This window comes from Thunnus maccoyii, chromosome 13, assembly GCF_910596095.1.
Source record: "Thunnus maccoyii chromosome 13, fThuMac1.1, whole genome shotgun sequence".
Classification (NCBI taxonomy): Eukaryota; Metazoa; Chordata; class Actinopteri; order Scombriformes; family Scombridae; genus Thunnus; species Thunnus maccoyii.
This window is the reverse complement of record NC_056545.1, coordinates 5,729,877-5,742,625: the sequence shown is the minus strand read 5'-3', so window position 1 is coordinate 5,742,625 and position 12,749 is coordinate 5,729,877. Positions and strand designations below refer to the sequence as shown.

Genomic DNA, 12,749 nt, shown 5'->3' with positions numbered 1-12,749 from the left:
GGCACTGCACTGGTCTGCCTAGAGGGTCTACCAGCTGAAAAGAGTGGGCTGGAGGCAGGGGCAGTGGGCATCAACACTGCTGCATCGGACCTGGAGATGGTCACGCCACCAGATGATCCAGGGGTTGACACCAGAACCAGGCCCAAGTCCCCAGTTTATCGTACCACACCAAATCGAGCCAATCCATGGACCCAGCCATCCTGGACGGAGGTGGTACACTGCAGCCGCAAAAGAGAGTTGGTTGGGGCTTCTCCACAACCTCCCTTAATTCTCTGTAACTGCACAATCCTGCTGGATGCAGCTCTGGTCCATCCCAGCATGCCCCTGCAGTCCCTACTCTGCTCGACTCGGACCCCTCTCTGGCTGTGGCACCTCCCGTTACCACTGCCTCTTCTCCACCTGTGGCCGGCATTGATCGGCCATATAGCCTCTTTCTCCCGCCGTAGGATGCAAGGCAATGTTCCACTTTTACTCATGTTGGAGTCACTCTAGAAAAACTCATCAAATTTCAAGTTGAAAAAAGATAATTTAGGGAGTTTTCTCTGCTGTTACTGTAAACAGTGGCGGGTCATTTTTGACCCTTAAGACAACACAAGAGTTAATATTTGCTCTCAAAGTATTTTCCCCCCAACACTCAAGCCTCTTTTTACATTTTGGCAAATGTGGGTGGTTAGCTATGAGCCATTCTACCCATAAATATCACTGGGTACCATTCTTGTACCAAAATGTGTGCGTGGCGGGCTCCATTATGTTTCTATAATTGTAATTGTTAAAAAATCAAAAAGGTTGTGTTAAGGTAGATTTGGGGTAAAGAATCTATAAACAAGTATAACATGCATAAAAGAGGTTTATGTGATTTTTGAAGGTTTATGTTTGCCAACACAGGCAACAAAAATAGCAGAAAACGGGGGAGTTGTAAGCGTTGATACCAAACTTGCACTGCAGCACCGGATTTGTAGGGACGACGTGATTTTTCTTCAATAACCCTGACCTTGGATACTTGACAGCTCAGGAAAATGCCTTTACAATATGATATGTTTCCAGCACAGATCATAACCCCAAACAAGATCAGTTTCTGTGATTAAATTTCTTCAGTTTATACAATCAATGTACAATTTGGTGTATCTTTGAATTGTGTTTTGACATTTGTACATAGGCGGCAATATTGATTTTAATAGTGTTAAAAGTGGTGTATAACAAAAATAATTTAAAAAATTAAAAAAAAAAAATAGTGTCACTTTAATTGGCCTGTGAAAATATCATCCACAGCTGAATGGAACATAAAACAAAAGAAAATCAATTGCAAGCATACAGTTTTCACTGGCGGAGTCGTACTCAGTCTGACCTCAGTGAGATTTATGTCCTGAGCAACAACAAGCAAGACTTGTTGTTGCTCAGGACATCCTTCACCTCTCTTCACTATTCATAAAATGACTTATGATCTTCACCTCTATTAGCTTCCATCTGAACCTCTACCTAGAAATAAAAAAGTTCCACAATCAAACTAAATGCAAAGAATTTTGTTGGAGCAAAAAAAAGCTCCCGTCGTGAGAACAATCCATCATACAACTGAGTTTATCCTCATGAAAACTTTAGAAGTTTATTTATGCACGTATATACTGTAATGCCTTCGGGTTTTGCATGCATACTTGTGTGTGTGGTTACATGTGCACATGTTTGTGCGGAGCCCAGTGAAGCATAACTCTCCTTTCTGGCACATTAATCCATCACATCCAAACAATATGCATATTGAAGTGGAACCAGACTGCAGAATTTTGTAGCTGCATAAAAGTTTCTTTTGTTCCTCCTATTTTAGCCCTTAAGAATTTACCAGTATATAGGTTTAGTTTCCATTCCTTTATAAAATTTTCAACAATACTCTTGTAACTTTATAAAGCCGTACTCCGACATTGATACAGCATACACACAGCGATACAGCATGTTGTGCAGAGATCTATAAAGCAAAATATCAAGGGCAGGGAAGTCGAGGTGCTGTAGGGCTATCAGTATGTCTGTGTAAGTGCAGGAGCACAAACACACATACACAAACAGACCCAATGACCTCTGACCTTAAGACATGAGGATCTCAAGGAGACATGAGCAGGACTACAAACCTGTGCCTTCCTCCACCAACCACGGGAGGTAAACAAACAGTTGGAATTAACAACTTCCTCTCAGATACAAACATAGTACACCCACTGGAGCCTTCTCCCTCTCCCCACAGACAACCTGGATCAACTAATCCCCACTCGTTCCGTTCTCTTAAGTCTTAAATTTGAGAGAAGCCACATTCCTTTGAGTCGCTCCCCCTCCTCCACTCACAACAAGTGTCTGAAATGTTGCTCAGAAATGCCATTAAAAATGTGTAAAAATATGCATCTGGACTTATCTAACCAATGTTCACTTTCACTGTGTTTTAAAACTATTAATTAGATTGATGTTGTGGAAATTCAAACTCTGCTTATTTGTTAATTATAAGTCACAGATGTTATTGCATTTGATTTATTTGAAATTAACCAGTGTATGTGTATCATTTAGCATTTAGCTGGTTTGATTGCTAGGATAATGCTTTCTTAATGGATTTAATTACAGATTAGGAAATTGAGGTTTATTGATTTTATTCTTTATTTTATTTGGTTAATCAATATTACAGCTTCTAAATGTTTTCTCACTGGTTCTCATGATGTGTCAACATCAATGACAGAATGAGTTAGTATTCAATTTGCAAGCGCAAATTTAAATATCCTATAGGAATAAAACTATTCCCCTTTTATTTGAAAGTCAGTCAGATTAATTAGTAATCAGTGTGATCCCTCAAAAGATCCTCTTTCTCCCAAAACACGCCTCCTAGACTATAAATATAAAAACTCTGTCTCGGGTGGCTCTTCTGCCTTTTTGGCTTGCTGACCACTGTTGCTTCTTCTATTTTCTCTCGGCCTCTTCAGCCATGATAGCCGTCCATGCATTTTGAGTGTTGTCCTTTTTACTCTGACTGAGAGCCGAAAGCTGCAGAAAGAAGAAGAAGAAGACTGAAAGATGCCGGAGCCACAAGCCAAGCCACGCCAGTTTCAATTTGAATGATCAATTAAATTTATAATCTCCTATTTCTTTAATCGTGCAGTTAAACTTTTTAAAGACATTTGCAAGGACTTTTCTGATTAGTTTAGAGCTCCATGTATCCAACTGTGCAGCCTGCCACTGAGTGAACCGAGACTGTCACACAATGCGGCCTCGGCTAGTCTGAGACTAGATTCACTCTCCTGACGAAGTGCTGAACCACTGAAACTGCAGCGCCTCTCATCTGGCTGTCACTCTGGCAACCTGAGGACCACCGACGCTGCTTCGCTTTGCTCGGTTGCTTTCCGGGGGGAGTTTGCCTCATCATCAGCCCTTCATCACCACGGAAACAGCAGGAAAACCATCTGCCGTGCTTGTATCACAGAGTTGATGCAAGAGCTATTCAAAATTTAAAAATTTTATTGACTGTCGTTAGAGTCTTGGCCCCCTCACTGCGTTTTTGATTTGTTTTTGATAACAATCATTCATTAAATCATTCACTCTGTCAGCAGTAACTTGTTAATTTAGTTTACCCATTCATTTATACATCCATTCATTCATTCACTTTAGTTATATGTTGTATGTATAAATGCTTAGTGTTTCCTGTTCATCCCTATTCCTTGGTAGTCAAATAAATATCTTGATTTATAGGCAAGTTGTTGTATTTGTGTGTTCCTTTAGAACAGAGATGGAAGTCACTGTATTCAGAGTTCATGACTTTCAGGTATAAGACTGATTTTTTAATTATTATTCCTCCTAATTAATTAGTTGATCAATGGAGGTGGTGCCCCTATTAACTTTTCGAGTGCTTAATATAAATTTCCAAGTGTAGTGTTATTCCTACAATAGCATCCTCAGCCCAGCATGCAGCTTACACCATAAAGGAAATAATCCTAAAAATGTAAATCTGTTTATTTCTCTGCCATGGAGAGCAAGAGTACAAACTACAGGGCTGACACTGACAGTGATACTGGCAAGACACTGGCAGGCTGCTGCACTCTGTGTGTGTAGACTGTATACGTGCGTGTGTGTGTGTGTGTGTGTTTTATTAGAGAGGTTTATGAGAACAACAGAAGGCTTAAAAGCAGCAAAAAGAAAAAAAAACAGGATGACAAATGGTGTAGAAAATGTGCAGAGGACAAAGTAGTAATAGCAAGTGATTTCCTGTCGCAGCAAGGTTTCATGTACAGCAAAGAGAGATATTAAAGGCTTCAGGTGAAAAAACATAATATCATTTACAATTTTAATTTTATCATTCTTGCCAGCTTGAATCCAGATTTTCAAAATGGGAATATCACCTCTCGTTAAGTTACAAATCAGGCAAATTCGTGGCTGCTAAATAACGTTGTTAGAAAAGCAGAACCTGTGTGTCAGTGATGTAGGCAGTTTGTTGTTTCAAGGTTTCAGTTGATAATGATTGGAGGTGCTTGTCAGAGCACAAGATCCTTCACTGCTCTAGCATAGCACACTTTATTTGACACCAGCTACAGTTAGAAAACATTTGAGATGAAGGTGGAAAATATTTCCCCGTCCGACTGTAAGGACAGGGTCACTGCCTCGCTGAATGGCTCTTTAATTTGTTCAAGTCCCTCATGACCTCCGGTTGCAGTTGCAAAGTGAAATGATGATCTTTTAAAAGTGCTCAAAGTACTGGGTGCAGAGGCCTGTGAGAAGCCTGAAGTTACATGATGAGGCGAGATCGGCTTTAAATGTTTTGGTATTTCATGTGATGACACTTGGTCACAAGTTGTCACTTTGAAAGTGTGTGGTGGCTGCTTCGGATTGTACCTTGTTGTCTGGTTGCTGATGGATTCTGTCCAGAGTGAGTTTTTCTGTTTTGGTTTTTTTTCACTATGATAGACAGAGAGGCATTGACACATGGATTTAAAGCACACACACTGAAACAAACTACTGCACAAACCACTTTAATCCAAAGTTGGCTTGTCATGGGCATTATAAGCCTCAGAAAGACAATAAAGCTCTTGTCTATTCTCGACTTATACGATGTCCCTCTGTCATGTGGAGAAACAATAAAAGAGCATCTTTTCTCTTCAGGTGGAGTCTCCGCTGGCTGTGGATGCAGTATTAGGAGAGTCAACATTCTCGGTCACAGACGACAAGGTTTCCATCACAGAGCTGCGTGTTCACGCCGTTTCAGGCCTGACCCTATCACTGCAGCCCAGCCCTGGCAACAGCCACACCATGGTGGCCAAGGCAACCGGCCTCCAGACACTCACCACTCCGAAACAGGTAGAGCATGAATTATGACTCTGTGCACAAAAGAGAAATGACCAACTCTTAATGCAGTCTATGTTTTTTTCACTTTTTTTCACTAGCTGCTTCATATAATCGTTGTTAACTGATATGTATTAGAAAACTGATACACATGTCAGAGATACTGCATGGATACATTTATACACAAACAGAAACCTGAACCAAATTCTGTGTGAAATGTTTGTCAAAAGCTGATCTCTGTTGCTGTACTCCTGAGTCTCCAGTGTGTGTGGGTGTGTGTACTTGTGTTACAGTGATCATGTTGTCGGTACGAAAACAAGGTTAGTGTTGGTGTGCAGGGGATTAATACAAGTCAATGAAATGTCCTCCTAAGACCCAACAAGTTTGTGTGTGTGTGTGTGTGTAGCTAACTAGCTAGCTACTTTCTCCAACTACATGACTTCGAGCTATTCGCTTCCCCAAAAACTTCCCACACTGCAAGTTAAAGTCAGACTCCTCTGTGTCCAAAACCCACCCCTGAAATCTTTACATTGCATTTTATTCTTAAAAATGCACAACAGTCATTAAAATATACCAGGCACACCACAAACCGTGCTACATATTTATGAAGGCTACATGTGCACTGACAGTAAAGTTACCAGCAGTGTACCTGAGGTAAATAACAAGCATTAGCAGCTAAAACTACTTCCAAATCACTTCACCAAGTTGAAGTCATCAGCTGTTTTGTTTACAAGGATAGGCAGCCATGTATTGTTGAAAATATCACATTTATATGGATGACAGTGACGCCGGAACCGGGGTAAACAATTCCCAATCTGCCCTATTTCACTAAAAAATTCACCCAAATTGGGGACTAGCTAAAAAAGTTACCCAGTGTATCATTGCACATATTTACTATTGTTGGTGAAGCAGAATGCATACTTTTCTGGACTTTAAGTGAAAATTCTTAAAATTGTTTATGTAGTTACTAAAAACCATTACCCTTTTATTCATGAGCGCGTAAATGTTTTCAATCCTTTAAAATCTTAGCTGGATCAATATGAAATTGCAACTGAATCAAATCAGCTTTGATATGCAGTGTTTGAATAAATGTATCTAGATGTGTATCAAATCATCTGAGAAATACAGATACACCCCTCTACTTAAGGTCTAAATGTAATACCATTGACCTCCATATGCATTTAAATATGGTTGTGGAGCGATCAGCAATCACTATATGCAGCAGTGAAGTACTATCATAGCTTAAAAAACTCCTTATGCCTAACTTACACTCAGCACTTAGTGTGTTTCCTTATTTCTGTCTCCAGAGTTGTAACATGAAGTTTATTTGCAAATCCCTTCAGTGGCTTTATATCAACAAGCAGACACTGGTTTCACTTCTGAGTAATAAAATTATTTCCGAGCTAAATCTTTTAAGCCCCAGGCAGCATTGTTAGCAAGGACACCAGATAAAGGCAGCTGCAGCGAACTAATAAGTATTCTTGGTGCTGTTTTATTACAACCTCCATATTAGCCAAGCTTAGCAAAACACTTCTGATACGTCCAAATACATTTCCCAAAATGGATTTTATTGCTCAAGTGAGAAGCGAGATGACATGTGGGTGAAAAAAAAGGAGAAAGTGGGCATTTACATCTGCCAATGTCTCTTCACACAAGAGTAAAGATCTCTGCAATTCTCTGCAAAAAAATTAGTTGGCATCCCTGCTTCACCTAGAGACAAGTGTGTGTATATGTGTGTCTGGGCTTTTTTTATGCTTTGCCCTTTCATTGGCCTGCAAGTTGCTAAAAATGCAACAACAACCACATCAAGCATCAATGAGAGAGAAGCGAGCATTAAATTCCAATTTTTCTTGCTTTCTGCTTCTTGGCCACCTTGAAATTTAATTATTGTAATGTATTGTCCTAAGTGCTCTCCAAGGCCGGGCCATAAAAGGCAATAAAAGGCACAGGAGAACTGGAGCCATTTGATTCTGTTTCACAGGAAAACTTTCTAAATGTCCTCTATTGCTCTAGAAATGATTGAAAAGCATAAAGTATGGATGGAGAGAGTTGGACAATCAAGGTCTCTGCATTATTCTCTTTTCCACTTGACAAAGTTCAAGCCTTCAGTACTTGAAGGTTCATCATAAACCATTTCTGTTCCTATGACTTACTGGTAGTGTTTAAATGAGCAACTCAATAAGGTGTTTATGAAGCTGAAGTATTATTACATCTGAAGTTGATGCAAATGTCTCAGAATAGTATTTCCAGGGGAGTGTTTTTCTGTGTATGCATATTTTATTATCCAAGCTGTTTATGTTCAATTTATGTCTTCATATATTCCCTGTTGCCATAAAACACAAATCAGAGAAAGTGAGGGAATCAAAGATAGGAAACTTCATCCTAATGCGCATTACTGTATGGAAATACAGATTACATTAATTGTGGCAATGGTGTGCCGATGGTTTGGTATGCAAAATGCATAAAATAATATTGACATGTGCAGAAATCTCTCTGGGTCTCATCAGGTCTTTGATGCCACTGTAGTCCTTTTCAATGACAAACCCTCTCTTTTTAGCGATACTTTTCCAAACACTAAACAAAATCAGTGCCTCTGCTGTACATGCATAACTTTCCTCCACTGAACCACCATAGAAAAGCTTGTGACAGTTGTTTTGTCAGTGTCAAAACACCCACACATTACCTTTTTCCCCCCTATAGCAGCCTTTCCATAGCAGAGTCAGCTCACAAAAATAGATATGCCACATTCAATGTATTATTTAAATCATCAATATCAAAGGCAGTCTTGATTCTGTCATGTTGAGATGATAGAGGTTTTGCTCCTATTGGAATACCATCGCAATATACTGTATGCATGTTGTAGTCTTGTCCCAAACTGGACTGAGGGTATTTTTGACCTGAAAAGAAAGGGTGTGTATCCGTTCTTTGCGAAATAAGAGGAGTCTAAAACTGGCAGAAACAAAAAATTCTGTTCTTTGTCAGATAATATAATGGTAGAGTTGTTGATGCTTAAGCAAGCTGTGAACAAAGGACTGTCAAATGCAGCCTTGATGACATGGACACCAGTGTTGGTTTACTCTGCTGCAGATGAATGTTGTCAGGTAACCACCATGCAGGAATTGAGGCATTTTATCCGGTTTCTCTATAGGGGAGTATAAACAGTAAAAAGTGATAGAAAATACAAAATGAGAAGACCACACACGACAAACATGAAGAGACGGACTACACCCCATCATTCGAAGCACATGCTGCTACTGAATGTGCCTTGTCTGCCTGTGCTGCAGAGCTGTGTTGTAGCCTTCAGGACAACGCAGTCATCACAGACATAAAACACTAGATGCAATATTATGTCAAAATTCATGGGATAATAGTCCACCATCTTACCTGGTTATTGTTTACAATCACCACCTATGGGCAGCAACTATGGTTGTTGGCTGTGCAGCACCTAAAAAACAATACTGGTGTATCGGTAGAAACATATAATCCTTGTATTTTTCTACCTAAGGATAACATAAGCCTCTTTCACCATAGGTTCCAATTACAGCGAGCTTAAAACTTGACCCAGGTAAGGTGGCTGCTATATGGTTCTATCCAAGAATGGCAGGTCATTATGACATGTCACATCTAGTGTTTTATATCTATGGCAGTCATTCCTGCCACCCCTTCCTCCTCTGTGCTTGAAAGTGGTTTGCTGGTGTGCACATCAGAGGGAGGCCGTCTGTGTGCATGTCAAGGCTTGTACTGAGCACAGGGTACTGCGGATGTTACCAAACACTCTGGAGATTTAGGGGTTGGAGCAAGTCCAGAACTTCAAAGGCTCAGTTGGGAACAGATATTCAAATCACAGTCAATGCCATGAAAGAATGGGATCTAAACCATTAAAATATCCGTTGGAGACACATAAACAAGGGGCAGCTTTTTGACTCTGTTTTTTACTTTGATATTAAGGCTGTATGTTGTTAACTTCCAGAGATGATCAAACGTACTGTATATGTGCAAAAGTCTCAAAGCTATTATATGTAACTTTTCTCCTTAAAGTTTCTCTGATTCTTATTTTGTTTAAGGATATTCACACTGTAGGTACTTTTTTTCTCTATTTTGGTGCATAGGTAGTCCTTGTCCACCTTGACCCAACACAATAGTTACGCAACAACAATTAGTGGACCTGATGGTTTTGCTCTTGGACCCTTACTGCCTGCTGAGAAGAGTCTGCAGAGATTTTGAATAACTTGTAACTTTTTCTCATGAACTACAGGTCAGAAAACACAAAATTAGGATATATCCACTGAATAAGTGTTTTCTTTCCCTGCTCATTAAGCCATGACAATGTTTTCAATCTACTTCTGATTCTATAGGTCGATCAGAGACATCAAATACATTTAGCTACCCTTGGGATGTTGATAACTTGCAGAGGACAGACAAACTAACAAATAGTCAAATATCCTGGGAAGTTTTCATGCTGTTGTAATCTATTTATTTTGGTTTTGAAGTAAGCAAAAAAATTTTGGTGTCAAAGTAACTCGCCATCTCAACAGTATTTCTCTCTTTCTTTCTGACAGGAGGCCAGTTTGTCAGTCTGGATGCTTTTCAGTGACAACACAGCTGCCACGCTGACTTACTTTGATCCCAAAGACTACAACCTCAATGCCTCCACACTGGATGACAAAGTTGTGTCGGTATCCCAGGAGCCTCAGCAACGCTGGCCTGTGGTGGTGGCAGAAGGAGAGGGATCTGGCGATATGGTGCGTGTAGAGATGACCATCTGTGAGGCCTGCCAGAAGACCAAACGCAAAAGCATCATCGCATCTGCTGCAGTTTATGTCAAGGTCCGCTTTGGCCCAGAGGAAGACTCAGAAGAAGAGGCGACCACCGAGGGTGAGATTGAGTTGGCGCCCGTCACCAGGCGTCCAATCATTGATCCAAACATCAGTGGAAGAATTTATGAGACATCTAATGAGCAGCCTGCCAGTGTTCCCATTGATTACACCAATTTTCCCACAATTAGCAACCAGGAGCGACCAACTGAGAGTGATGAGGAGGATGAAGACGACTTTGTTCATTCACCTCGCAACATGACTGACCTTGAGATTGGCATGTATGCTCTGCTGGGAGTCTTCTGTCTAGCCATCTTAGTCTTTCTCATCAACTGCATCGTCTTCGTGCTTAAATACCGCCATAAGCGGATCCCACCTGAGGGTCAGGCCAACATGGACCATTCCCACCACTGGGTGTTCCTGGGAAACGGCCAACCACTTAGGGCCCAATGTGATCTGTCACCACAACAGGTAGAAAGTCCCAGTAACCCTATGGAAGGTGTACAGACTTGTTGCCATGGGGACCACCACAGCAGTGGCAGTTCCCAGACTAGTGTTCAAAGCCAGGTACATGGGCGCGGAGACGGCAGCTCTGGCGGCTCCACAAAGGAGAACGGTGAGGAGGCAAGTTCACCAACCTCCAAGCGCAAGAGAGTCAAGTTTACTACCTTTACCACCCTTCCCACAGAGGAGCTGCCCTATAACTCCATCCCCATAGCAGATGAAGAGGACATTCAGTGGGTTTGCCAGGATATGGGCTTTCAAGATCCAGAGGAACTGCACGATTACATGCGCAGAATAAAAGAAATAGCCTGAGACAGGAGGTGCAGTGTGAAGCACCGCTCTCAGCTTTCTAAAGAAACGTTCCTTTCTATTTTTCTCTTTTTCACCTAAGTGAAAGATAATTTTTCACAGACTAAAAGGCCAGCTGTTGTTTTGGTTAGGGTTTGTTCCATTTAGTTTGCACAGTGCTGTAATCTTATACACGCTCACACTTCTCAGAATGGAAGAAGAGAATGCAAGGACGCCAAAGACTTGACCCGAGGATCTCAGTCAGAGGAGAAATCTCTAAATCTTGGCTATGGGAAAACATGTTTTACTGGGAAGCTGAGCCATGGCTAGATGTGAGAGCTGCTCCAGCTCTTTTATTTTCAGGATTTGATTCTAGAGTAAGCCTGATATGGACAGGAGTGTAGAAGAGGTTTGGTACAGGATGTGTTTTTGCTGGTGCAGTTGGTGTCTGCAGTACTGTACCTAATCCAAACAAAGAGGCCTTTGATGAACAAAAGAACTCTCAAAGACTCTCATGAAAGCTATCTTAAAATCATTTTGTTTTTGCCAAAGTAGGAAAAGCGTTCTTTTAAATGGCGAAAATTTCTTCATTGTTGTTCTTGGTGCAGCACACTCATGATTTGTATTCATGTTCATCCCTTACATTTTTCTACATTTCATAGGTAGTTAAAAGCAGTGCCCTACTACTAGTCCTTCTGGTCCTGAACAAATCTAATGCCTTATAAAAATGGTCACAGTTCACTACTTATATCAGCGCAGACACCCTGTTTTCTCACTATGGCTAGAGACAGTGTAGTAAGAGCAACGATGTATAATACTACAACTGATCTCAAGCATGAGGTATAAATAGAAAAGAGCTTGTGTATTGTGAGGATCTCTAACATTCTTTGCATGGAAGGGGATCTTGAGGCACAATCAGCAACTTTTTCCAAATTTGTAAATGTTTGTATTGTAATTATATAATCATTCCTACACATTACTAAAGTAAATATGTTATCATGCATTACACGCATGCCATGTCAGGCCTAAATACATGCAGACATTCCTCCCTAGTATATGTATATACCGTACGAAGCGAGGGTTGCCACTGGTTACTTACTCCAAAATAGAAGAGTGGGAAGCCGGTTGAAGTCTTGAAAATTTCATAGTCTTGTGGTGAGTAGAAGGTTCCCCTCGGTAATGTTATGACAGAACTGTAGCTTTTTAACAAACTGGTATCACATTTGACTGTCGAACATGGGGATTTGCTATGCATCAGAGTTGTAACAGATCATTCTCACTGAACACAAGATCCTCTAAACTCTGCAGGAAATGTCATCCATCCGAAAAGACGATTACTGAATAAATTATTGATTTTGCTCCATCATTTAAATCATGACCATCCCATGTTGTCATGCTGTTTTTCAAACACACTGTGTTATTCTGTATGTATTCCCTATTTTGTTTAGTCTATTCCAGTGAACTCACATCTGGAGGTCACAAATTTACTTTGTCTGAACTATTGTGTATGGACAGGGCCAGAGACTAGTAGCTCTTACTGTTGAAGTAATCAGTGCTGTTTATACTGGCATGCAAGCTGTGTGGATACCATGGGTGTGGTTGTGACAACATGTGAAAGTATCTCAGGATGCTGATTTGATAACATCCTGCCTGGACAAATCAGAGTGATTGAAAACAACACAGCCAGTTGGTGTCATTTGCAGGTTTTGTTTTAAAGGTGTGTTACTTGCTGTGTTGAGCTTTTGGAGGGTTTTAACTACACTGAAAGAGAAAAAAAGAAACAATCTGGGTTGGTTTAGAAAGAACATAAAATATCACAAATGGGATTTCAACTAAAACATTGTGAGGCAG

At 40.6% G+C, this 12,749-nt stretch overlaps 1 protein-coding gene across 2 annotated transcripts in view; it reads left to right on the top strand.

Annotated features, from left to right (window-relative positions):
• Positions 1-12,270, top strand: part of tmem132e (transmembrane protein 132E) — a 404,517-nt gene extending 392,247 nt beyond the window's left edge. For both annotated transcript variants that reach the window (XM_042430844.1, XM_042430843.1), the window contains 2 exons: positions 5,113-5,307; positions 9,852-12,270. In XM_042430844.1, coding sequence (XP_042286778.1) covers positions 5,113-5,307; positions 9,852-10,922 — 1,266 coding nt within the window. In that variant the 3' untranslated portion in view covers positions 10,923-12,270. The remainder of the gene's footprint in view (positions 1-5,112; positions 5,308-9,851) is intronic.
• The last annotated feature ends 479 nt before the right edge of the window (positions 12,271-12,749 follow it).